We start from the raw sequence: 26,788 nt of genomic DNA on the forward strand, positions 1-26,788 counted from the left end.
CGTTGTCCTCTGAGCCTATGAGCTACGGGTCAATCACATCTCTAAGATCTCTCCAGTAATACGAACATTTCGCCCGGCACTTTTGACGGACCATATATTTCTTCGTGCTTTTATCGCTTCACATCATCGTCAGCATCATTTCTTAACATGTCCATTTCTCGCGTCTATCACAACCGTTTCCTACCATACTGGCCAACAATGTCCTGCCTCTAACAAAGCGGTGTTCCCGTCAATACAGCGCGATCGTTCCGCCGTGCGTGTCATGTGCATGCCACAGCTGACGTCCACCGCTACGCCTGGACTACCATAGCGTGAGTAGCTAGTGACCAAGCGCTGTATATTTATAATTTGTCTTCCCTTGCCCCTCTCCCTGCGTCGATAGTGCTCCCTTACCTGCTTGAACTTCCTGTACCCATCTACCCAAACTCTTCCCTGACTCCTGGAAATATATCTCACCCCACTTTTCTCGTTCACCAACCACAGCTCTTGTCTCAACTATTATTGACATAATGTTCCAGTTTTTGGTTTCTTCTCCCTTCAATGGTTCCGTAAGCTTATCTTCAACGGCGGACGTGTGTCCCTGTGGACCAATTTTGGTCTGCTACTTCTGCTGCTGATCAAGGCAGGTGTCTCTCTTAGACACCTCCTCTGCTAGTGCGGTCTTGTACTTTGTTCAATTCTGCATTGCCTGGGCCGGCTTTGAGAATCTGTCTTTTCTCCATCCTGCCTCTTCTCTGTTGTCTGTTATTCTTTCTCTCGTTCTCTATCACTTTCTCTCGTTCTCTCCCCCCCCCCCTCTCTCTCTCTCCCTCTTCCCCCCCCCCTCTCTCTCTCTCTCTCTCTCTCTCTCTCCCCCCCCCTCTCTCTCTCTCTCCCTCTTCCCCCCCCCCCCCTCTCTCTCTCTCTCTCTCTCCCTCTTCCCCCCCCTCTCTCTCTCTCTCTCCCTCTTCCCCCCCCCCACTCTCTCTCTTTCGCTCTCTCTCTCTCTCTCTCTCTCTCTCTCTCACTCTCTCTATCACACACACACACACACATACACACTTGGAGTCTCTCTCTCTCGCTCTCTATCACTTTCTCGCTTTCGCTCTCTTGCTCTCTCTCTCTCTCTCTCTCTCTCTCTCTCTCTCTCTCTCTCTTTCCCATTCTGTTGGTAAGCAATAGAGATCAATTTTCGGTTGGAACATCCTATCTTTGGTTGCAAACCGCCTATGGTTGTTTCGAGCACTTTCACAAAGCTCATGCACATACCAACAAACACGCTATCTTCAGTTTTTTTTTAAATTCTCTTTCATTTACTTCTACACGCCGATGTACGCTGATCTCTAGATCTAATGCTGCCTTCCAACTTTGGTTGGCAATAGTCGTGCAGTTTTCAGCTGAGATCCGTAGCTCTTTTTACAAGTCAATTTACAGTTTTTTTTTTAAATAATACAGTCATGTACTATTAAGTCTTCAGAATTTTCAATTACTTGATCCTTCAGTCCACTGAGGTTGTTGTATTCCAGTAGCCATTGTCACTATTGTGGCCGGTTGCCAACTCAGGCAATCTTGCAATAGACCAGTGTTGGCAGAAAGAAATACTGTTCTTGTGTGCAGAGTTAGCTTGGAGGTGCGGGGGCACTGGCCAGAAAAAAAGTGCGTGTGTGTGCGAAAAAAGACCAAAAATGTTGGGATTCCAGAAAAAGCCACTTCATAGCTGTGTGGTGTAGACCAGGCTGAATAGTGGCGGTCAATTCTTCAGCCTTGCAAGCTGTTGAATGGTGCAATCCCAGCACAAGTTGCTATGGCTTCTGCTGTAGCATCGCCTCCAGCGATGGGCGTCAAATGGTCAAATGGTGTGTGTGGCAGCTTTGGCGTTTGAGGGCTTTTGAAATACATCATGTACAGGCGACTTTGAGTTGTATTTGTCCCTTGTCCCCCTGAGACCCACATGACCTGGGAGCAGGTAGCTTAGTGCATGAGGGCCGGTGCTTGCATGAGTATCCGGGAGAGCGTGCATGTGTTAGGTACATTATACACGTACATGCACATAATAATTAGATAGGACCTCTGCCACCTTGGGTGTCCTAAACATGTACATGACATTGTGCTACTCTGATTTCAGAAAAAAATTGGTATGAGCCTAAAAGTCTAGACCACGTTGCATGTAGGTGAACAGAATTATTTGTCGCACAGAGAAGCAGTCCCAGTAGGATTATGCCTGTAACGGTGTTTGTGCAGCTAGCTTCTGGTACATGTATGGAAATCTTCGGAATGAAAGAGATTCACCGAAAAACCGAAGATATTACACCAGCATTTTATGAAATTACAGTATCGAGAATCGATGTAGGTCATTTTCTGAGTCTGGTCTGTGGTCATCTCGTGCTACTGAGTATCGTGCCTAAGGAAACCACGTGGTGCTTGCAGATAAATGCACCAGCATGAAGAGTAGACTGTAGTTCACCAGCAAACACTCAACAACTGCAGCAGCAAATGAGGCGGATCAGTGGCTTATTAGTTAGAGGTCTGCCCGTTGGCACCCTTTGGAGTGGGCTGAAGCTAGGGAATAGTACAATACATGTACAAGTATTGTACTATTCCCTGCTCAAAACCATGCAGATATGCACTGTCTTGGACAGTCGCAAACCAATTAACCATGCCCGGAGCACACACACACACACACACACACCTGTCCTGTAGAGTCACTGCCGCAAAAGGGTCACGTGATCCCATCACTGGGAAACTTGAGAAGAGAGAGAGAGAGGACACGACGCTCGATGACGCTCCAGGTGCATGGGTAGTCGCATCCGCTTGCCGCATATGCACACGTGCTGGAAGGCTGAGCGCTCCTCTGCTGTTGGTCTATGCGCCACCCTTGAACAGCGATGCCTTCCCCGTCCCCGGACACTGCGAAAGCAGCGACCACACCTGTCACAATGCGCGGCACAACATCCCTCCGCCGGTGCCGACGTTCCGGTAGTTCCAGGTGGCACTGCGGCATCCACCGTTGAGGCACACACATGCCGGACCAAGCCACCGCCCACACCGCCCGCACTGACCACACACACACACACACACACACACACACTCTCTCTCTCTCTCACACACACACACACACACACACACACACACACACACACACACACACACACACACACCTGCACATGTACCCACATGGATCAACAACAGTACATAAACCACTAAAGTTGTTATACCTAAAAATGAACCTATGTGCAAATACGATGCAAACGTAATAACAGCCAAAAGTACGTGAATAAAATCAGTCATACAAAGTGTTGCATGCAGTGCATACAGAGAGTTTGAACCCAGATGCAGAAAAAGAGAGCAGGGGCATCCATTGTTCGAGGAAGCCACATGCCAGCAGCTAGTAGTTACTACCTAATCTAATGGTAACGAGACGAGCATACACACAAACACGTTAGCAAGAAGGGTTTGTCAAGCTAACAGTTAGCAGCCTAGACGCGAGTTGCAGATGATGCCGTGTGCAGTACCGCGGTGATAATGATGTCGATGAATATGAAATCAGATGACGAGGGTTGTCCCCTCAATTGGTTTGTCAAACACTATTCGGTTACGATATCTTGAGAACGGATGGTTTTATGACGGACTAACAGCGTTAGGCGACGTTACATGTACAAAAAAAGAACAGAAAACAAAAATGGAGTACTCCACAGCACACACACATAAAACTGTACACATGGCAGAGCAGACTTTTTTGTTCGATTCTTCACGCATGCAAGATGTTGAGGCTGAATCAATGCCAGTTTAGCAGAGGGGAGTGAAATGATCCTGAGAGTGGTGTGCGATCGGATCTAATTCTCCTTCCAGGCTGCACAGAAACAAAAAAGGCACACAGGAAGAATACAAATAAGTCTTTGGTGCGGCGGTAACTGGTGACGGTGGAATGGAAATTCACCCAGTCAACCTCAAAACTCGTGGTTCAGCCACTAGCTAACATCTCAATACAGAGTAGGGAGGTTCCGGAGTACGATTTTTCGTGCCAAAATCCGTAGAGGCGCTACGGATTTTTTATACGTCGTTTTCGAGCAGTAAAATGTTCCGGAGTACGGAACTTATGTGTTTGCCGTCATTGCCTAGGTTACGATCGCAAATACGTCACATTCCCTTTTATTTTGAAAATTTGTACCGAAATCAAAACTTCCCGCGGAAAATCCATGTTTCTCGTACCAAATGTGTACGCGAAAAATCTTTCTGCACCCGATGACGCAAAATCTCCATACGAAACATGGTTCGTGTGAAAGCCAGTCCACACGGATTCTCCGTGCCGAAAAATCGTATGGAGCACGCCTGGAAAAATCCGTAGCGCCCACACGGATTTTGGCACGGAAAATCGTACCCCGGAACCTCTCTAGTAACTCACAGTGACACAGTTCAGTGTTAAGTACACTGGGTAGTGTGCGATGTGAAAATACTTTTTTTTAGGACCCTGGATTTTAGTTTTTTCTTCTCCCTGGTACAGGCTATGAGTGCAAGTACATGTGATTGGAATCAAGAAATGCCAGTACGCTGGTTGTCGGGACGACGCTCACCTTCCTCGGCGGACGAATGCCGTGACTTGCCGCCGTGAGACGGCAGCGAGGTGCTGTTGGTCGCCCCGAGCGCCTTGCGCGACGCGGCCATCACCGAGGCAACGCGCGGCCTCTCCTCGTGCTGGCGAATGGTGCGCTTCTGGCGGTCGCACTGCTCGCGCAGCCGCATCAGCTCCTGCTTCATGGTCAAGTTCTCCTCCTTGATCTTCATGATGTGCTTGATCTTTTGCTTCTGGTTCTGATGGCCCAGCAGCTCGCCGTAGCGACGATTCAAGTCTTCCACCTGCTCAGGTCAACGGCACATACACCACATACACATAAAGTTTAAAAAGAAAAAGAAAAAAATGATCGTGTCCGTTCTCAAATGGAACTCACGACGGCTGCTAACACCCGGTAAACCTTTTTTTATACAAGTCGTGTAGTTTAATACCCAGCGTAATTTGTATGAATAATATAACTTGTCTTGCGGACGTTGAAGTCCAGTGGAAGGACCGTGGCCGGCGTCATTACTGTCTTAGCGTGTACATTGTACACGCACTGTACTGTCTGTAGTTCATGCACTGTACTGTCTGTAGTTCATGCACAAACTAATAAAAATGGACCAGCAGTGCTCGCGGCTGCAAGGCCAGCGCCCCGTGGCCGCGTGATTTTTCAACGGATTAGAATGTCCACAACAATACAAACCCTTACCTCTGACTTGGCCAGGGAGGTTTGCGATTCCAGCAGCTGCTTCTCTGCAGAGAACATCTCCAGTTGAGCGGTGAACGGGGCGCACTGATCACGCAGCGTCTCGTATGCCTCACGCCACCTGCAATATGCACGTGGACACACGAATGATACGACAAGAAGACGAGGATGAAGAACGTGCTGTGACAACTAGTTTCACGCACTAGGCGATCATCAGACAACAGCTCTGAACTAGCTCTGCCCTTCCTTTGGCATTGAGCACTAAGGTTGCGTTTGGTTGGTCCCATTCCACAATGGGAATCACTGGGAATCATTCTTGCCTGTTTGCTTGGTCAAAAATTCCGTTAGGTTGGTTCCATTCCAGAATGGAAATTGCTGAGAATGATTCTTTTTGGAGAATGATCAATCCACCTCACATGCTGGAATTAGCATTCTCATTCCGGAATCTCTACTGGATAGCCCGGAACCATTTCGTACAGTTTACGCTTGAGCATCATAGAGTGTGTGCATTCGTAGACCAAAGTGTGAAAAGAGTGGGCCCTGTTCCACACGGGTTACGGAGCACATGTATTTTGGCACATGTGTATCGTGACGATAGAAGCCGTCATAATAATAATAGTATAGTTGTATATGACAACACAACATACAGTTGGTTGTTCCAACATACAGGGAAAGAAAATTTACAAATCTCAAGCTATTCTTATACATCATCAGCAATAAGGACTCCGAAATTCACGAACCAGTTTTCGGGCATTCTCTCCAAATGAAATACATGTACAAGCAACCAGAACCAATGAAGCATAGGGATAAGTAGCATCCTGTCTTCAAGAAAGTTACACAACATACACTTGACTTTTTCCACTTTTCCCAACAAAGCACATTGGTCACCAATGATTTTTTCATGCGTGTCGTAGTCAGGGTAATCGTAAGCAAGAGGGATTATTTAAATTTGGGGATATAAACACGTCCTGGAAGCAGACTATCTTGTTCTGGGACATATGAACCCCGGCACTATCAGCCCTGCATTAGCGCGTGTGACACATACGTACTTCTCTGCTTCGCCGTTCTGTTCCTGCTCAGCCAGCGCGGTGTCCAGCTGCGCCTCCACGGCTTGCAGTCTTTCCTGTAGCTGCAGACGCGCTCTGTGTTCATGAAACACGTGCACACGTGGACACACACACACACACACATATCAGAAACACATGCACACGTGGACATACACACACATATACGATGACCGGCTAGTTCACAAGGGCTACAGGACACTCGCCACAGAACCAAAGGTGCTAGAGCTCGGATATAGCAGTGTTGCGTGCAGAGGAAACGAGAGAGAGAGAGAGAGAGAGAGAGAGAGAGAGAGAGAGAGGGAGAGAGAGAGAGAGATAGATCGAGAGAGAGAGAGAGAGAACGGTCCCAGAACGTACTCCTGGTGTTCGGAGACTGTGTGGACAAGTCTCTTCTCGGCATCAATCAACCTCCTACAGGATACAAACAGCACAAACACACAAGAAGTCTTGCAAGAGAAGAAGAAGGCAACATGTAGTTACAGGTCCTCCCTGATTATAACGAGTCCAGTTAGCGCATAAACCCCGCTAGTAAATAGAAGTCTGAAATCCCCTGACGAAACGCGGTCGAACTGTTTAACAAGTCCGGTTACAACATTTTCAGAATCGTGTCATTGTTTGTGATGCAATGCACATGAAGACAGTACACAAACTGCATTGCGCACGGTCAGCCTCGCATCTTGTGCGCATGCATTGAGCTGGTGACATCATGGAAAATGACATCATTCTGGAAATGAACCGAGACAGACTGACGGCTTACCATCGGCGGCAGTTGCACAGTTGAGAGAGTTCTGCACTCTTGATTTTTACTATACATGTATTCTACAGCGGGCGTTGTTGATGATCTACAGGTTTGGGTAGAAATTACTTCTTTCGGTAGAGGTGTTCGTTTTTGAAAAAAAATCTACTCAAAAGGGTAGATTCTACTTTCCTCTACCGGCTCTACCGGGAAAAAGTTGGTAGAATCCGGTAGAAGTTGGTAGAGCTACGGGATTTCCAGCAAGATCAAGGATTTGTACACAACTCCATAAAAAAAAGAAACATTTCACGTACGCATCGTGTAAACTACTAGATCTGGTAGAACAGCGTTCGTACACTTGCCTCTACCATCTACCTCTATCGGTAGAGTGACTCTACTCTACTCTACCATGTAGCTAAAAACGAACGCAGCCAAAGACCATACTGTAAGACCAGATATTTTAACGTCAATTACTAAAGTTTACGATCTCCGGATTTTTTTGGGTTAACGTGGTGAAATTCTAACGAATTCTGTCTCAAAACTGGCAAAATTTAATGACTGTACATGTACATATCGTTTAGTACATATTACATAACGACTTCAAATGTTAACGAATTTTTTAAATTCGTTTAATCGTTATAATTAAATGTTCGTTAACATTACTGGTCTGACAGTACCCATGTTCTGATGTGCACGGACTAGATTCCGCCCAGTGCAGCAGCTGGCTCATGGTCTTGTAACTGGAATCTCTCGTTCCGCCTCCCAGTACCGTGTCAACTCACATTTAGACAATGGACGAGATAACTCGTGTAGAAGACCGTTTATTACTACACGACGGACATACAACTGGACATGACGAACTCAAGACGAAGACCGCTTTCCACACCACAGTAACACGGCGATGTACCAACACCACCGCGTACACGTGGCGTACACAAATATACGCACTACATGTCCAACAGGCATACCTGCTAAGCTCCTGGTTGACGCGCTGAGCCTTCTCCTCAGACTGGACGAGTTGCTCCTGCCACTTCCTGTCCATCTCGTCCTCAACGGTCTGATGATTCTCAATGGTTGTCTGGAGACTAGAGTTGGAATAATTGCATAGATGCAAGTGCCAGAACAAAATCCACTTCAAACTACAGGTGGCATTCTGGCAAAGGAAACTCATCGCTGCTCAGAAGACAGATAGGCGGTCAGCCTTTGGGCCATCCTAATAAAGTTATTATTATTATAGAGAGCCGAGCAAGAGAGAAAGAGAGAGACGGAGATTTAACGTCAGACACATCACAAGAAAGCTAACCTGCAGATTTCCTCTTTGGCTATCGTAAGCTGCTCCTCCAGACCGGAAAGATGCCTACACACAAGCAGAGAGAACAAGACCAATGCAACACTTCAATATACACAGTACCCTGGACACACCATACCATGGGATATACACAAACTTGAAAGAAGGAAACAAAGCGTGTCTGCTGTGACTTTTGAGTTTCACGGTTTTACCAATCACCAGACAGCAACCCCGAGTGTACCATGGGATAGAAAGTACTGCTGTCAACTCAATGAAAATGAACTCGAATATACCGGTGAGAGGTCCGAGTCAAAATGATCCAGTAACAGTTTGGCTTGACAGGTCGATGAGCATTAAGCACCAACGGCAGTGTTCAAGTTCAAAGCCCCCCCCCTCAAAACATACACACACCTGCCAGTGCATCGGAGGAACTTACTGTTGATTTGTGTCGCAGGCCTGCTCCAGTTTCTGCCGCAGCACAGCTTTGTCACTGCAGCGAATACCAGTAGCAAAGGTACACGCATGGGCATGACGTATATTCCACAGGTGGTCACAAAACATCCGGGCATAGAGACAGAAAGATACACATGCACCGTGAAACACACTCAGCGCAAACATCATTAAATTTAACGGGGGTGGGCGAGAGAGAGAGAGAGAGAGATAGGGATGGAGAAATAGAGAGAGAACCCCTAGAAATAGAGATAGAGAGGAAACACACACACACACACACATAACAAGCACTCACCTGGCAAGTCGATCGATTTCAGCCGTGTGGTCCGAGCACTGAGCCCGAAGAGCGTCTCGCTGGTCTTCCACGCTGCACGTTGTACAGGAGCAAAGCATGATGAAGAACAGAATGTTGTTTTGATGGGTCGAGGAGAGGTCGTTTCGAAAAAATATTGATAGCCGAAACATCGATCCATTCTAGCCACCAGGTCAATATGTTTTCATTCAGGGGTGTGGGGATGGGGAGGGTTGTAACTAAACTTTTTTCATTCCGTGAAAATTATCAACAATGGCGGATGCCCCCCCCCCCCCCTTAGGCACTAACAGCAGCTTGCTATCTGAGCAAGACCAAGTACACCTCACCATGGGTCAAACAGTCTCAGAAAGACATTGAAGAAAGTAAGAATGGGCCAAGAGAGAATAATTTAACAACTACAGTACTGTCGGGCGCCGAAGAACGAACAGGCTATGATGTCATCAAGACCAGCAGAACGAACAGGCTATGATGTCATCAAGCACAGCATACCAATGTATACACGGTGACTCAACTGCGCATACACTGTAATACATGAAAATAAGAACGCTCTACAGTCTGTTTCAAAAAGATTAGCAATCAAGTTTGGGTCTTAAAAAGTATGAAGATAAGGGAAAATTGGACAACAAAGTACATAAAATGGCTTGTTAGGGCATGGCAAATTGTTCTGTGAAAGTTTCAGAACAATTGGACCAACCGTTAAGGAGTTAGAATTTCGGCCAGGTTTCTTGCCTTTTCTCATGGTTTATAATTTGCCCTGGAAGCCAGTATCGATTTGTTATCAAAACCCACGATTTATCCCTTCCTTTTTGGCCTTGTGGTTATGAATGCTGTCTGCTGACCATGAAGTTGTGAGTTCAAATCCCAGGAAATCTTCAAGTCAAACATTTTTTCTTCATTTTTTCATTGTTTTGGTGATCACGCTGGCACAATTTTTGTACAAGAGTCAAGACAAAGAAGGTGGCTGCGCCAACCGACTTGTTGTTGGAGCTCGCGTTTCCTGCCGAACTGACTGACACTTGCCTGGCTCACGCCATGTGAAGTTGTGAACACACGCAACACTGAAACCGTGTGAGTGAGCACGGAAGTCACTGCGCTGTAGCTACGTGTTGTTGAATACACCGGCACATCGATCGATCGATTTCTGTTTGAGAATTATTTTAGTACAAGATCGCCAATTTATTTTGAATTTAGGAGTCAACGCCGTCTTCTATCAGCTTTCACAGGCGTCTGCTTTTCTCAAAATGTCGTCGAAGTCATACGGATAGCTTTGCCACATCAAGGCCTTGGGAATGAGTCTGTGTCGATGCCGTTTTCGTCACATCGTGAGAGTAAATTGCATCCACGGCAGCTCAAAGAATCTACTAGTATTTGGTCACAAAACGAATTGGGACGCATCCCGCTCGTCAAAATGATATTTACCAGACTTTCGACGTGTCCTCTCTGACTAGTCGACTCCATATCGATACGAGGAAGAACTCGTTTGTTGTAAACCAGACCGTGCAGACGAACACAAAGTCATGTACGAGTACCGACGTCAGTGAGTTGTCATTTTTTATGCTTTCGCGCGGAATATTTCTTCGAGTTCACAGTGAGTTTTTCCAGCCAGCCCTTGAGCGCTCATACGGTAAGACGGCAAACTCCCCGGGCGATCGCCAGGATTGCTAATCTTTTTGAAACTGACTATAGGCTAGGAGGTTGACCCCCCCCCCCCCCCTCCCGCTGTACGGCTTCTGCATCGCACACTCTACACGCTCTCGAGGTAATGGCCACTCTGCGAATGTTCAAGCAGCGGCAACACGATGCTGTGATTCCGCGAGCAAAATTTAAATTCCACAGCCGTTCGCCCCGTGTTCTTGCTGAACATGGCGTGGCGCATACACAATCACTTACGTCACTAGCGAGCTCTGGGCTTCTGTCAATCGTGTGCGCTCATCTAGTAGGTCACTGTGGCAGAGGGAAATAGCAAAGTGAAGACAAGACAAGAGTCGGAATAATGAAACAGCTTGGAGAATATGATTGGATATGCCTCCTTGAAATACAATAACGTTCGCCCGGCAGATGATGGCAAAAGGAAAATGTGGATTTTCCGCTTGCTAGCTAAACAAGCGCAGACAGATGCATACGCATGTGCATGCATGCACACACTGTCATAAACTGGCCACGTGAGTCTCCCCCCCCCCCCCCCCCCTCTCTCTCTCTCTCTCTCTCTCTCTCTCTCTCTCTCTCACACACACACACACACACACACACACACACGCACACACACACACACACCATAATGCTGTACCTTTGCAGTGCTTCCAGTTCGTTTGTCTTCTGTGCAATCTGCTCTCCCATGCCGCAGATCTGCTGCCTCTGCTCACCAAGTCGAGATTCGAAGCTCACCTCTGACTCACTACGCGCCGAACGTTCCTTTTCCATGTTCTCCTCGAGCAGCTGGAGTTTGGCTAGCTCTGCCGTGAGTTGATCTCGGAATGTGGCCGCCTCTTCAGCACTGGCCTTGAGATCGAGCTGGTACTGGAGAGAATTTGCGTCAGCATCGAGCAGACGCCCGCTGTACGTGGATATCTCCTTCTGATGCTGTTCCGCTGTCATCTCGAGCTGCAGGTCTAGCGAATCGATGGTTTGCTGCAGGCGCTTACTGGCTTCGGTCTGTGCCTGCAGGCTAGTCTCGGTGGCGTGCACTCTGCTGCGCTCCTGTAGCAGCACATCCTCCAGCGACTGCACTCGCAACTCCAGCGACACGTTGCTGCCGGCCATTGTACTGTACACACGCACGTGAGCACACGTGTACACACATACACACATGCACACACACACACAGACACACACACAGATACACAATACTCTCCAAGTGGTCTTTGAGCTACACCAATCACTGAAAAAAATGAATAAAATAAAATTTCGTCCAACTCCAAAGAAAGGGAGTTCGTCCGGTTGAAAATTTCGTCCATGGATCATAAGAGTGTATAGAAAAGCTGGACAAATCGACATTAGGCCATCATTTTTTATATCTATGTTTCGCGTCGTCCGCACGCATACGTTTTGATTTTTTTCGGAAAAAAATAAAAAAATCAACCATGCACAGTTAGTGTACGATCGTGCGAGTCACCAGTGTGGATTGGTTGCATACTAGCGAAGCTGGGATTCAGAAATGGCCTCGAGGCCAGCGTTGGTAAATCGTTTGTTCGGCATCTGCGAGCAGTATTCTATGAGCTTACAACAGACCGCATCGATCGCCTCAAGCTGAGAGGATGCGTCGTTCCGGAGCTGCTGAAGGCTGAGTACAATAATCCAGCGAAGCAAGGGCACCAACGGTTGCCTCCTCTGTCCAAAGTGATGCAGATTTTGTGCTTCGATGTACGATTTTTCTTTCGGATGTACACCATGCACGAGCTATTGTGCTATGTACAGTTATACACCTCTGATGAGCCTTTTTTATTATTTTGCAACTTTTTATTTTTTTCCACCTCTCGCATTATGATTCTGGAAGTTGAACTGACGCGAAACATAGATATAAAAAATGACGGCCTTAAAATGTAAAAAAGTATCCGAGTTTAAAATCGACATTAGTCCGGTATTTAATTTAGTCCAAAAGTTCCTTGGACGAAAAAGACGAAATTAAGGGATCGTCGCAAAAGTTGTCTGTCGTCCCTGAAACGAACATCGTTCATTTCGTACTTGGACCCCCTCCCCTCCCTCTGAAACGAACACAGCTTGCTATGCTGGACGACGAAAATCGCATGCATGTACATGTCATATGTACAGTGTCGGTCGAATTGCGATTTTGGCTCTCACCCTCTCTCCCCCCCCCCCCCCCCCCCAAATGAATCATGTTCGTTTCAGGGACGACAAAAAACTTTTGTGACGACCCCTAAATTCCAGACGAATATTTCCGATTGAGTATTTCCGCTTATACAGCAGATGAGGTCAGTAGTACTAACGTTGATTGCTGGATTTCGGCGGAGAGCCGGTGGGTGACCTGTTCCAGTTCATGACTGAGCTGTGCACACTGGTGCGTCAGGCGGTGCTCCTCGCTCTCCAGCTGCTGTACGCGCTCCGTCATTGCCACGGCAACCTCCCGGTGGGTGCGGGCATCGCTCAACTCGCTCTGCCAAACCTGAGTCAACGGAGTGAAAATGAGAACGCACAAAAATATGTAAAAGTACAGTTGCGACACAGCTTCCAATCTCTCTTGTGCACAAGGCTCCGTCCTACATGGGCATTGAGCACTCTTCGGACAGTGAAGCACACCACTTGATTACGTAAAAGTACAGTTGAAAAGGAACAGACGGCAATAACTACTACTGTAGCGGACATTGAAATCCGTCGAGAAGTCAAGCGGCCACGGGGCGCTGGCTTCGCAGCCACGCGCACTGCCGGTTCATGTTTACCGTGTGTGCACGTGAACTACAGTGCATGTACGCGCTAAGGCAGTGAGGGTGCCGGCCCCGGTCATCACATCGGATTTCAATGTCCACGACAGTAGAACTGTATATGCAGAAATATTCGTCTGGAATTTAATTTCGTCTTTTTCGTCAGAGGAACCTTTGGACTAAATTAAGTGCCGGACTAATGTCGATTCGTTCAGCTTTTCTACACACTATTATGATCCACGGACGAAATTTTCAACCGGACGAACTCCCTTTCTTAGGCTGCAACCACACTAGGTACAAAATCACGTACAAACTGCATTACAGTAGAAATCGTCATGCCGACGCGTGCGAAATGCAAAATGCGCTTTGTAGGTTTTCAGCAACTGGCGCACCCCTGTAGAAAGCCACGTTTGTCGTTTTCGCGCTCCATCTCCTGTGTACAACTTTGTTTTTGTACCTGGTCGTCGTACATAGCATCAGCATCAGCATTGTTTTTGAATTTCCTGGTCTTTTCCAGCGCATGGCACACGCTTTGGTACGACAACGTCACGTGCTGTTCGCGTGAAAACGTCAACTATGCAGACCGAAAAGTGTAGTGTGGTTGCGTACCGACTTGTACTGAGATATGCATAAAAATTTGTACTGTGATTTTTACGTAGTGTGGTTGCGGCCTTAGGAGTTGGACGAAATTTTTGACCGGCGAAATTTTCTGCCTCTACAGTAACACGTCTTGGCTTGCTTGCAGCCATGAAGCTCGAAGCATTCACTATCCCTAGCGAGTACACAATGCACTAGTACCTGGTGATCGGAGGATAGCCGGTTGTTCTCGGTCGTCAGCTGATCAATGTCCTGCCGTAGCGATGAGAGCATATCTACAAAGATAAGCAGAGGAAGCATGCAATACACAGACACACGCAGACACACACACACATGCACGCGCGCGCACACAGACACACGCACACACACCACATGTTTGCTGAAGCCAATGCTGACCAGCCGTAGCATTGGGCGCAAGCTTCAACCCAGGTCATATAACTAAAACCTCTCATGCATTCTGCCAGAGAATTTACTTTGTGTCACAATCATTTGTTTAATATGAGCAATGGCAATTAATCCTAAGGGCATCACATCACCCCAGTGTGCTGCGAAGTACTCTAATTTCAGAAATTTTCGGTGCTCAATATTTTCGGTAAGAGGGCAACAGGCCAGGTTAGGTGAACAGAAACTTTAGGTACAGAGAAGCAGTTCCCTATTGGATAATGTGTGTTGGCGTTTGTTCGGTTTATTGAAAATTTAGGCATGAAACAGATGCACCGAAAGCACCGAAAACAAAAGTATACTGAAGTTTGTGAAATAACAGATTCGTTAATGCACAGGATACCATGACTACCATCACAAAAGCACTTTCTGGCCAGTGAAATTTGTACTCGTGAGTAAAATACCTTGTAGAGCCGGGCGTTGCACTGGCTGTAACATTGAGAACAATGAGCCACGCACTGCTTTATTCACGGAGTGATTTTCACTCGTGTACTGGTATGGTATGGATGGTGGATCTGATCTATCCTCCCCCACCGTTTAGGAGCCGCATCTGACGCCTGATCATGGGGTGGTGGCGTCCCGCGGAAGCGGAAAGGTGGTTCTTGACCAGGGAGTTGTACGACTCCTTGTTCTTGACCTGCCCGGTACGCGAACCCGTCGAATTTTTTATTTATTTTTTATTTACTGGTGTAATCAGGCATGGTGGTAGCCTGGCACAAGCCAAACTTCCTAAGGGGCCGTCCGTAAGTATCGAACTTTTTTCACCAAATGAATTATTTTAGTTTAGACCAACCCCTCCTTCCCCCTCAGAACGTAAAAAATGTTGACATACGTGCATATACAATGGCCATGTACATGAATCAATGTTTTCTGAAACGAAATTGGTCAACCCCCTCCCACCCCATAACGAAATTATTTCGTTTTGTGAAAAAAGTTCGATATTTATGGACGACCCCTAAGCGGGGTAAGTTTCTCAATACAATTGTATAGTGGGTTGTAACGCGAATGTGCAAACTTTACTCTATACTTCACTTACCATGCAAGTGATTGTTGTCAGACTCGACAGACTCCGTGTGGACGGCCGCAGCTTCCGCCTGCAAAACTAACGACGAAAACAGCCGTCGTGCGCACGCACACAAATACGCGTGCACATGCACATGTGCGCACGTATATACACATGCACAAACGCACATACGCATGCACCCATAGGCATACACATATACACATGCACATACACACGTGTATAGTCCTGCTCCAGTTACCCCAACACTTGGGGCGAGCTGCTTTGAAGGTTTGGTTCAGGCAATCCAAATCAAGCCTACATGTATATCCACATACTGATGTCCTGATATCATCTCTACTTCAAGGTGTGTTCATATTGCTGGCAAGCAGGGTCACTTTCCCACGTAAACTGAGTGCAAAACCAAAATATCTCATTGACGTAATATTTCAGGTATGTTATGCCACATTATTTAAATTGGCATTTTGCTGACGTCCGAATACAACACCAAAACTCAAAGCTTGACTTCAACCAACGATGTATCAGAAGCTCAAGGTGTTGGCAGGATCCTGGCATTTATTTCGGACAAAAGGTTCGACGATAGTTGCAGGATAGCCCAAATTAAGAAATCGGGGGAAGTGGCGCTGTCCACGCGTAAAGGCAGTCCAGTGGCAAAATCGTAGGCATTACACAAGTTCAAGTCGCTTTCAACTGTTACCAGGTCATACATTACTATACCGTCGAAGGCGGTCAGCCTTTAGGTTATTCCAGTAATGACTGTGTGTGTGTGTGTGTATGTGTGTGTGTGTGTGTGTGTGTGTGTGTGTGTGTGTGTGTGTGTGTGTGTGTGTGTGTGTGTGTGTGTGTGTGTGTGTGTGTGTGTGTGTGTGTGTGTGTGTGTGTGTGTGTGTGTGTGTGTGTGTGTGTCTCTCTCTCTCTCTCTCTCTCTCTCTCTTACCTAGTTCCTCTTTCTGCTGGCTCAAGATGGATATGGTGTTGCGGAGGAGTTCCATTTCAGCGGCCATTGAGTCTTGTTCGACCTGGTCCTTGGATTCATCCTGTGTTAGCCTCTGCAGCGGTACAGTGCAACCGACAAGCATGTTGTGTTGACGTGCTTTGCTTCCCATGGAACAGTTGCAGTAGTACAGCAGCAGCAGCACCTCAATCTACAGACAGTATTTCTCTGTCCTTTGTGGACTCATTGGCACAGGGCTGGGAAACGAGGCTGAACTCCGAGGGCAATAGAGAATGAATTCTCAAAGTCAGCATTCAAATCTGGCTGAACCCTTATCCGACCAGCCAGTCGAAAATCGACGACTATCCGTAGATGATTTTAGTATTTTAACAAGCTGTAACTCACTTTTTTTGATCGAATCTGCACTATTTTGGTCTCAAAAGAAGCTAGAAAGACCCACCGTTCATTTGCAAAACCCTACGTCTCTGAATGAGGTCTGTTTCACACCGCGTACGAAACAAGTTTCCAAATCGTCTAACTTTGCCAACGATTATATTGCCCTCCTAAAACTTTGCCTGGAGGCTTCCCTGATGGTATATTCAAAATGTGTTAGCATGAAAGTACAAAACTAAGACTACAAATAGTCCACATGTCGATGAGCTGTACTTCTCTTCAAAAAATGGAATTGGAGATGGATTTTTGTTCCCCTTACAAATGAAGGCTAGAAACTGTTTCTAGGGAACTCCTCATGGCTCAAGCTTTCCAAAAAGCCCAAGATTGCCAATATTACCCCAGGGCAACTAAAGTTATCAACAAAATTAGTCACAGCGGCTCGCTGGGACTGAGAATTTGTCCACTTTGACGGTCGGATAAGGGTTAAAAGTTAAAACGCAACCTTAAAACCCAGAGTGCGTGTGCCAATATTAGCTTGCCAATCGGATGACGTAATGGTGAAGCTCTCATGACACATACTTACATAAAGTCACACACACACAGACACACACACACACACACACACACACACACACACACACAGATACAGACACACAGACAGACACACACCATGCCGTGTGACACTAGTATCGTATCATTCGTATGTCTTCAAGACTCTCAGCCAAGAGCTTGTCACAAAAGTGAAAACCTACAACGTACAAAAACAAGCCATACGCTTACCTGAAGCTCAGCCTTCACTGATGCTAGCTGCTCATCCTTTGACTTCAGCTGCTCGTACAACTTCTTCTGCTCGGCTAGCAAGCGCCTCACCTTCACAGCAAACGAGGACCAGAAATTAAAAAATTAAAAGCTATTCAATTAAAGCTATCCAATGCTGTAGACAGCAAGCTTCAACAATTAAAAAGTTATTCGAATGACATCTGATCACCGCTCCTGATTCCCTTTGAGCGGCTAGCCTATGTCACGTGACGTTCCTCGCTATAGAACATTTCAAATGGCATCAGCCATACAAGTCAGAGCCTGCTCCACAGTATCGGCTACACGTTGACTAAGGTTACGTTTGGTTGGTCACATTCCCAAATGGGAATCACTTGGAATCACTCGGAATCATTCTCGCCCGTTTGGTTGGTCGAAAAAGTGTGTTAGGTTGGTCACATTCCACATGATTCCAGAATGGGAATCGCTGAGAATGATTCTTTTTGGAGAATGATCATTCCACCTCACATGCTGGAATGGGCATATGCGCTCATTCCGGAATCAAAAATGATAATGGCTGCCACGAGCCAAACAATGTAGCACCAGGTTCAAGTGCCTCAAATCATGCACTCAGAAGTACCATGACTCTCTCAAGGAAACTAGAGTCGGGTAAAAGAAAAGACAGCCGCCGTTCCACAACGACATTATGGAATTGTTATGTCAAGTGATTCCTAATTGATTCTGGCGCGTTAGTTTGGTCAGGTGATTCTTGCCGATTCCCATTCCAGAATGGTTGTCATTTACATTCTGAAAATGCCCAACCAAACGCAACCTTAAGTACCATTATCCATATAAAAATCGCTCTGTGAGCGGTTCTGAAAAACCTTTACTGGTACTGCCCCGTCGTAAAAGTAAGAAATTAGAACTGGCCCATTGTCCCCCCAAATGCGAACTGATCCACCTAAATCGCGAATGACGGGACCCGAACGCACCAGTAGCACGAGGTCGGGAGGGCACAGGATCACGGCAATTATCATAGGGTAACACCAGTAGTAGCAGTAGAATTTATTATTTTGATAGGGAAGCCTACCGCTAGTACAGTACATGGCCTATGGTCCTGACCAACGTCCCCATCTGCATCCACAGGAAGGAACCTCGTGCTACTGGTGCGTTCGGGTCCCGTCATTCGCGATTTAGGTGGATCAGTTCGCATTTGGGGGGACAATGGGCCAGTTCTAATTTCTTACTTTTACGACGGGGCAGTACCAGTAAAGGTTTTTCAGAACCGCTCACAGAGCGATTTTTATATGGATAATTTCAGCTCTTTTTCCGTTCCCTCCCCACCCCAACCCCGAAGGTAAACATGATGACCACGCGCGCGATGTACTGTATGTAGCCATGCGACTGCAATAACACACTGATACATACCAGCCCTCCCCGCCTCGCTACCCCGCACACAGATACACAAACATGTGTATGCACACGGCACACACACGTGGCCACGCACACATACGCACATGCACACGACACAAACAGGAAATTCTTCATGTATAATGCCATGCAAAGCAGTGACCACCGTACTTGAGGAAGTCAGTTGTGAAACAAAAATAATTCAACTACAGCGTGTAGACAAGCTGACGGCCAAAGCACAACATAGCAAACATGACATTTGCCCAAGGATTGCAGTTTGCAGACCATGCCATGGAAGCAGCGAATACAGAATGTAATATCATACAAAGTGACAAGCAAGGACGTGGCCATCATACACCAGAAACTTGCAGAAAGTCACATATCCAACAGATAGAGAAGTGAACAGCAATCTGATACTGCCCACACAGGACAAAGCGGACCTGATACTCGTCCCAGGATCGCAAGTGGCAAACCCTTTTCAATGCATAACATGCAGGTGTACGTTAGACGCATGAACATCTGACTGTGTAGCCAGCATACAATGTCATCACATGTTTACCCCACAAGTTACACACATGCACAGTAGAAGCACAATGAAAGCAATGGAAAAGTACGATGTGGTTGCTGAAGCATCTTCACACTTCAAATTCAGACTTCAATGTGGTCGTCACGGGATGATATACCTGCAAGATACAAGTGATGAAGAAAGAAAGCAGAAGGTCGTGAGGTAGGCTATGAGACACTACAAACGGTTCACCTACATGTCTGTTCAGGGCTAGTGCACTCACACGGAGAATTGTCATAATCGAGCATTTCCCAAACTGAGAAGTGCAATGAAATCCACTTGCATGCATAGGAGCAATTTTGCAATAATTATTATGATGCGCAATTCGACACGATCTGCGATGCTGCGTGCGATGTGCCCTGCTGTCATGATAGTGACAGTCACCGCGGTATGTTTTGTCAACGTCGCCCGTGCACTCTTCTGTCAAGTCCAAAGTGCTCACATACTTGGCAATGTTTTTGCAGTGATTAACTTTTATCCTAGTTATGTCACGGGTAACTTTAATGAAGTACCCGCAGGCCGTGTCGATCTGCACATCGTCCACTCTCTCATGTACTTGGCCTGCTTTGTCTGTGTATCCATTTCATGTGCGATCCACAAAATCGACTAGACAGTGGGTGCAATACGCTCTCTACCTGAAGACGTTCTTCTGGCGACATCTCGCCATGTACTTGGCCTGGCTTTGTCTGTGTATCCATTTCATGTTCGATCAACAAAATCTCAATGCACTACAGAGACTAGACAGTGGGTGCAATACGCTCTCTATCTGAAGACGTGAACCATTAATTTTTTTGGAAAAGTTATACGTACACCTGAAACGTAATGAAGTACAGGAATAGAGAGAGTGACTACAATACGCTCTCGACTAGGCACCGGCGGATAATGCTAGCATAATAACTAGCATAATGACCCATGTGGGGAAGACCGGCACTGCCCTAGCATAAAGCCTCCAAATGTGACCTTGTCTAGCACAATCGATGTGTGAAACTAGCACTACGTCCAGATGAAAATGTATGCTGGATGCCACCGTTGCCAGAAGCGTGTTTGGCACTGTTTGCTGCGTTTACGGAGTTGTTCAAACTGCACTGACTTGTACTTGGAGCTAAATATAGCATTGTGCACACTTTTTGCAAATTTGATTTCCAAATTTGCAATGCTTGTCTTGAAGTTCAATGTCAATTTTCTTTGTGTGTTATGTTTCCACCGTGTTTGCCCTGTGATACTGCCATATTCCGAGTGACTGCATTGGGAAGTCATTATTTCCCACCGCATGGATTGACATTTTTGTAGCACTATCGGCACTGCTAGCATTATAACTAGCACAATCGCTCCAAATAACTAGCAGTGCTAGTAGCACAATTTCCTCATATAACTAGCATTATCCGCCGGTGCCTACTCTCGACCTGATAATTATAGTGATAACGTGAGTACAAGACACTCTCCACCTGATAACGTGTTAGAAGGTAACATGTCTACAGTCCCACCGTACCCTTCCGACACGACTGTAGACCATTAAATTTTTTTGAGAAGTTATACGTACACCTTAAACGTAATGAAGTACAGGAATAGAGAGAGTGACTACAATACGCTCTCGACCTGATAACGTGAGTACAAGACACTCTCCACCTGATAACGTGTTAGTAGAAGGTAACAGGTCTACAGTCCCACCGTACCCTTCATCATTCCTCATTCACCATCGCGCGATACCCTGGCACACACTGGCAACATATCAATGGGGTGCCTTACCGTCGTCTAGAGGAGACGTCTTCGCAGCAATATTTTCCCTCCTGCGCATTCAGTCGCCGACGCGACAGCGTTCACGGGGCCGTTCCAGTTGCGGAAGACATTCGATTCATCGGGCCAATTCAGCAACAGGGCCGTGGACACACAGGGGACAGAGGAGAGACATTGTTGGTGGACAAGAAATATGCAGTGGCAAGTGGCGAGTTCCGCATGGATGTCAAGTTGTCATGCACAATTCAGCTATTACTTACGGTCCAGCTAGTCCTGCCATTGCTCGCTCGTCCTGGTTCCTCCTCGTTCGTCTTCCTGTACGTCTGCACTTCTCCTTCCCCACCGTTGGCTTTGCGGTACGGGGGTGCCGGAAGGAATTCCCACCATGTCCACGGCCACGTCAGCAGTTTGTATAGTACCTGAAGGAGTTCCCACGATGTCTCCAAAGGCCTAGAGCGGACGTCTTTGCAGCAATTCTTTTCACCCTAGTACCCTGCACATTCACTCCGCCGAAACGACAGCGTTTACGGGGCCGTTCCAGGTGCAAAAGGTCCACGTCAGCAGTTCTCAACTATTTCGCGTACGGGATAGTCGCCGCGACAGCGTTTAAGGGGTCGTTCCAGGTGCAAAAGGTATCCATCAATGGCACTTTGCAGTATGGGGTACGGAAAAGGGGCCTCCTCGTTCGACTTCGTCGACTTCTGCAGTTCTCCTTCCCGTCAGGGGTACCGAAAGGGGCCTCCTCGCAGTTGTCCTTGCCGTCAGGTCCACGTCATGCAATTCTCAACTATTTCGCGTACGGGATAGTCGTCTTTGTCGTACGCGACATCGGCGTTTACCGAGTGGCATTGGCACAAAGCAGACCGTTGACGGGGTCACGTGTCAAAAAAGTATCAACAACGTGTCGACTACGTGTCGACCACGTGTATAGCGGTACACTCAGCGGTACACTAATTCTCGTGCCATTCTCGTGTCACAAAACTGGAACATCGAGTACCAGTATGGAAAGGCTTCAGACAGGAAGCCTTTCCAATACATAAATGTACAGTCAGCCGCTGCGTGAACAACGACCTCGGATATAACAGCTCGAGAATAACAACACAATCACCATTGCTCGCCGGCAACCTACCTCTTCCTTCTCAGGGTTGACGATGACCAGGTCGCCGAGACTGTTGCTGTTCTTCAGCGGCGTGCGGTTCATGGACTGCGTGCGCTGCAGAGATGGCGTGCGGAAGCTGCTCCTCTTCATGACGGGCGTCTGTGCCACCGGCATCTGCTTCTCAGGAACATTCTCCTTGCCTGTACGGGATGGAATACATGAGCCATATTTGCTTCTTTCTTCCTTTCCTTTTCTTTTTGACTTCCTACTCTTTTCCTTGTTAGCCGTGGTTGGCTATAAAAACCCTGCTATCGCCACGCAAAGTGGTCATTGGCTACCCCAGCCATGTATTGCTTGGAATAAAATAAAATAAATGAGTGCAGATATGATGAAATTCAGGGAGTACAAAAAACAGATTTTAATAGTACTTCCTGGGAGATGATACGATGATGGCAATGATGCAGCCAAGAGCATTGAAGATTCGAGCAGCCCGATTGCCAGCAAACACACACACACACGCACACACAGGTAATGTGAAGAGCGCAGGCAGCAGGGCTGTCAACTCAGGTGAGCTTAGAAAGGGCTGCACAACAATGGCAACGATAACACAGAGAGGCTGACAAACACATTCGGGCATGACGTGTGCCAGGCGGATACCAAGCAGATAAGAAACAACACTTCCCACATAAAAGAACATCTAATCTCTCGAGGAGCTGCTGAGTCAACTGAATAACAACTACATGTCCACACACGGTATGACAGTACGTGAAAGCAGAATGAGGACCACACTGCAAAATGTTGATCTTGAATGCACACACCGACATGCTAAGAACGAGTGCAGAGTGACAGCAGCAGCAACAGCAGCAGCAGCAGCAGCAGCAGCAGTAGTGTCAATTGAACAGTAACTTACTATCAGTCTGGCCTGCGAGGGCGGCCGCTTCTCCTGCGACCAAGCACAACGACATACATATACACAAGCAGGCTGTGAAAACACGTGAATCGGCTCCTGGACTCGATGACAAGACAGTGATTCAAAGACAAACTACTGCCGTGGGCACGTCATGGTTGGGCCCGTGCAAACATCAGTGTGAATGAGCACACACGGGCAAGCATGTGTATGCGTGCAAGTGTGTGTGTGTGCACGTGTACGTGTATGTGTTCAAGTGTTTGTGTGCAAGCGTTTGTGAGCTAATGTTGATGTGCAAGTGCATACATATGCATAGGTATGACTGATGTGAACGTGGTGCAGATATTACAATACTAGTAGACCAACACATGTACTGGAATCTGAAATGTAGTCAAAATATCCCTTTGTCAACATGGGCGCTCACATGCCAACATAATAATTATACAGTCGACCTACCCTTATGACGATATTTGCGCTAAACCAAGAAATATTGTTATAAGGGTAATACTGTTATAAGGCTAACTGGTTCATTTCATACACATATGTCATAATGCATGGATTTTGTTCATTTTTTACACTCTTTATAGCATAACACTGGCGTACATGCCCATTGTGTACACAGCAAGGTGCCTACTGGTGCCCCCATTGCATTTCGTCATGTCCCAGCGGCTTATCAAGTGAAGCTTGCCCTACCTGGATAGTGGGCTCTACATATCCCCTGCTAGATATTGTTATAAAATGGAAAATGTCGATTGGTCAGCCCATTTTATATCGTTATAGCAATATTGTTATAGAGGTAAGGCATTGCATACACACGTCAATGGAGTGATTTGGTTTGCCAGAAAAATATCGTTATAAGGGTAGGTCGACTGTAGTAACAGTTATCATTATACTGTGACCGGCAAACATACTTTCATCGACAAACCGGCTGGCCTTGGCAAATGATGCTGGTCCATGGAGAATGACATCCTCCCTCTTTGGATTGTAGTGGCCAGGCGGAGGGCCGCATGCCTCTGTTCATGCCGATGTACACACATACACACGCATACCCACCCACACACACACACACACACACACACACACACACACACACACACACACACACACACACACACACACACACACACACGCACAAAGACGTATTAGGAAAATGAACTTCGAGCACATTGCATGTAATACACTGTTGGTTCGGCTCCACAGACTAACCTTGCCGCAGAGTCCAGCTTTGCCAGGCAGTGCTTAGGCCGAGTAGCCCCCCCCCCCCCCCCCCCCCCCATCCCCTTGGCCTGTTACAGTTACTTCAATGAGGTCGGATTTCACTTGTGTCTTTGCATCACCTCTTCACATGCTCAATTGCTGCCAAGAGAAAAAAAGCTGTTTTGTTCAGTTGGTAGGTCATACCACGGAAAGTATGGAAAATTGGAAAAGGGCGATTACGGTATTGGAGACTGGAGAAATGGTGATCCAGTTCAGTTCGTGGAGGAGCAACAGTTACAGGAATAGTGTCCATACTTTTATAGCTGCCTAAGTACTATAGAAGTAGTGTTCGCCGCTGATAACTAAGAAAAATATACACTTTTACGTGCAGCGCCTCGTATAAGCTGCCAAACCACGATCAGACCAGATGCAAGAACACACAAAGATCTTACTGGATTCGTCAAAGCGTTTGGCCTTCGAAAACATGTGGGCGATTTCAGCAACTGATGTCTAGCCAAGATACGGGTGTGCGACTGCGAGCTCCTTCCACCGCGTTCGTGCAGCGTGAGCTAGTTGGTGTAGAAGAATGGTTGAGTGAAACGGATCAGCCTTACGAAATTCGAAACAGAGTCAAGGCAAGAAATTAGTTTGAATGGCAATGAAGAAACTGGCACCCATGCAACAACCGAACTACGCAAGCCAACAGCAAAGTCCGATCGGGAAAGCTGCAGGTGGTTCACGCTTGAAATTTTGAATTTCGCGGTGTTGCATGCTTGGTTACGTGTTGTCAGCGACTTGATGGCATGGCAACGGTTATTATCCATGCAGACAAGAGTACATGAAAACCGGTTTTCATGTACTCTTGATGCAGATTCTGCATCCTGCATTTTTCGTACTGCATGCGCATATCGATATCCACTGCAGAAAATTTCGTCGGTCAATAATTTCGTCCAACTCCAAGGAAAGGGAGCTCGTCCGGTTGTAAATTTCGTCCATGGATCATAAGATCAAGAGTGTATTGAAAAGCTGGACAAATTAATATTAGTCCAGCATTTAATTTAGTCCAACAGCTCGTTGGACGAAAAAGACAAAATTAAATTCCAGACGAATACCGGGTAGTTCTGCTTGTACAGTACTTGGCACAACTTGCCACAAGTCAAGAGTCGCTAGTCGGACTCGGAGCAGCAATAAAAGACGTGCTCCTCATCACAGCAGCTGTTCACTTCTTCACATGTTCTTGTCCTATCCACTATCAGTCTATCACTCCCTTATTGACTCACATCGATTTTTGCCATACCTAGTAAGCGGTCAAATAAATAAAAATAAAAAAGCGGTCAAATATTCCAGCATATTTCACTCCTTAGGGCTATATTGACCGCTTATATTTGACTCCTTTTTAGCGATTGAACACATGCTTTGGTCAGTCGTGATAAATCTAATATTGACTTCGTACTTGGTCAGTATGAAATAAAAGACATCGGCTTCGCCTCGGTCTTTTACTCGGCTTTTATTTCCTATTGACCTCGTACTCAGTCAGTATTAGATACCTATTGCCATAGTATTGGCTAGTATTGGCTCTAGGAACTCTCAGCCTGAGCTGGTTTTGCTCGCGGCTGCAACGCACGGGGTAGTGAACCCAGGACAGAAGCGGACCAGGCATCATGACTTTGCACATCTATCGTTATGCTGCTTCATTACGCGACCTGTTTTATTAATTATTAGGCACTTCAGTCACGTGACACGACCTGTCAAAAAGTGCTAACGCTGAATCGCGTGCATGCGTGGCACCACGGAAAGGCGCATGCATAGATCGATCTGTAGCTAGCTGCACGGAAGCTGCGCAGGTACGGCCCAAGGGCCTTCTCGTGTGGCGCAGCGTGTAGCTGAGGCCCTCAGCTTTCGTTTGAGCCCACATACGTCTAGTCATGATGCGGCAATTTTTTGAACTCACGTACAGTTCGAGTAAAATCGGCAAGGATTTTTCGGCCATTTCACTTGATTGCACGCATTTGCCATGTAGCTCATCGTCTTCAGCGTCGTATTTCCTTTCGGAATCAGTAGTCCTCGTTTGTCCAACACTTTGCGCATTGCTGCGCAAGAAGGAATAATGCGAGGTGTTATTGAAAGCGAGCCGCGACAGGCGTCCTCCCGGCACTAGTCCTTGTTCGTCGGAGCCCATGCGCGTGGCTGCGCAAGAAGAAATATTGCAGGTATATTGGAGTCGCATCGGAGCAGTCGTCCTCTCCTGCAGGCGACGAGTAGGACAG

General features: G+C 46.8%; 1 protein-coding gene across 1 annotated transcript; it reads right to left on the reverse strand.

Annotated features, from left to right (window-relative positions):
* Nucleotides 1–3,172: 3,172 nt before the first annotated feature.
* LOC135815380 (hyaluronan-mediated motility receptor-like) lies at nucleotides 3,173–25,280 on the reverse strand. The gene is made up of 20 exons (XM_065328674.1): nucleotides 24,974–25,280; nucleotides 24,236–24,337; nucleotides 23,328–23,360; nucleotides 22,448–22,617; nucleotides 17,634–17,723; nucleotides 16,464–16,575; nucleotides 15,542–15,607; nucleotides 14,266–14,339; nucleotides 13,036–13,211; nucleotides 11,379–11,855; nucleotides 10,982–11,035; nucleotides 9,074–9,145; nucleotides 8,765–8,818; nucleotides 8,344–8,397; nucleotides 8,009–8,125; nucleotides 6,662–6,715; nucleotides 6,287–6,379; nucleotides 5,241–5,358; nucleotides 4,551–4,833; nucleotides 3,173–3,829 (listed from the first exon to the last, which is right to left on the reverse strand). The coding sequence occupies exons 1-20, from the start codon at nucleotides 25,005–25,007 to the stop codon at nucleotides 3,813–3,815; spliced, it is 2,250 nt and encodes a 749-aa protein (XP_065184746.1). The 5' UTR covers nucleotides 25,008–25,280; the 3' UTR covers nucleotides 3,173–3,812.
* Between the last annotated feature and the right edge of the window lie 1,508 nt (nucleotides 25,281–26,788).

The sequence above is a fragment of the Sycon ciliatum genome, chromosome 1 (genome assembly GCF_964019385.1).
Source record: "Sycon ciliatum chromosome 1, ocSycCili1.1, whole genome shotgun sequence".
Taxonomy (NCBI): Eukaryota; Metazoa; Porifera; class Calcarea; order Leucosolenida; family Sycettidae; genus Sycon; species Sycon ciliatum.

Coding starts and splice junctions, on each gene's coding strand:
- LOC135815380 (XM_065328674.1), bottom strand. CDS start 25,007: ATGTTTTCGAAGGCCAAACGCTTTGACGAATCCA. Junction 15,608..16,463: donor CCAGCAGAAAGAGGAACTAG/GTAAGAGAGAGA, acceptor TTTCGTCGTTAG/TTTTGCAGGCGGAAGCTGCG. Junction 8,819..9,073: donor GAAATCGATCGACTTGCCAG/GTGAGTGCTTGT, acceptor TATTCGCTGCAG/TGACAAAGCTGTGCTGCGGC.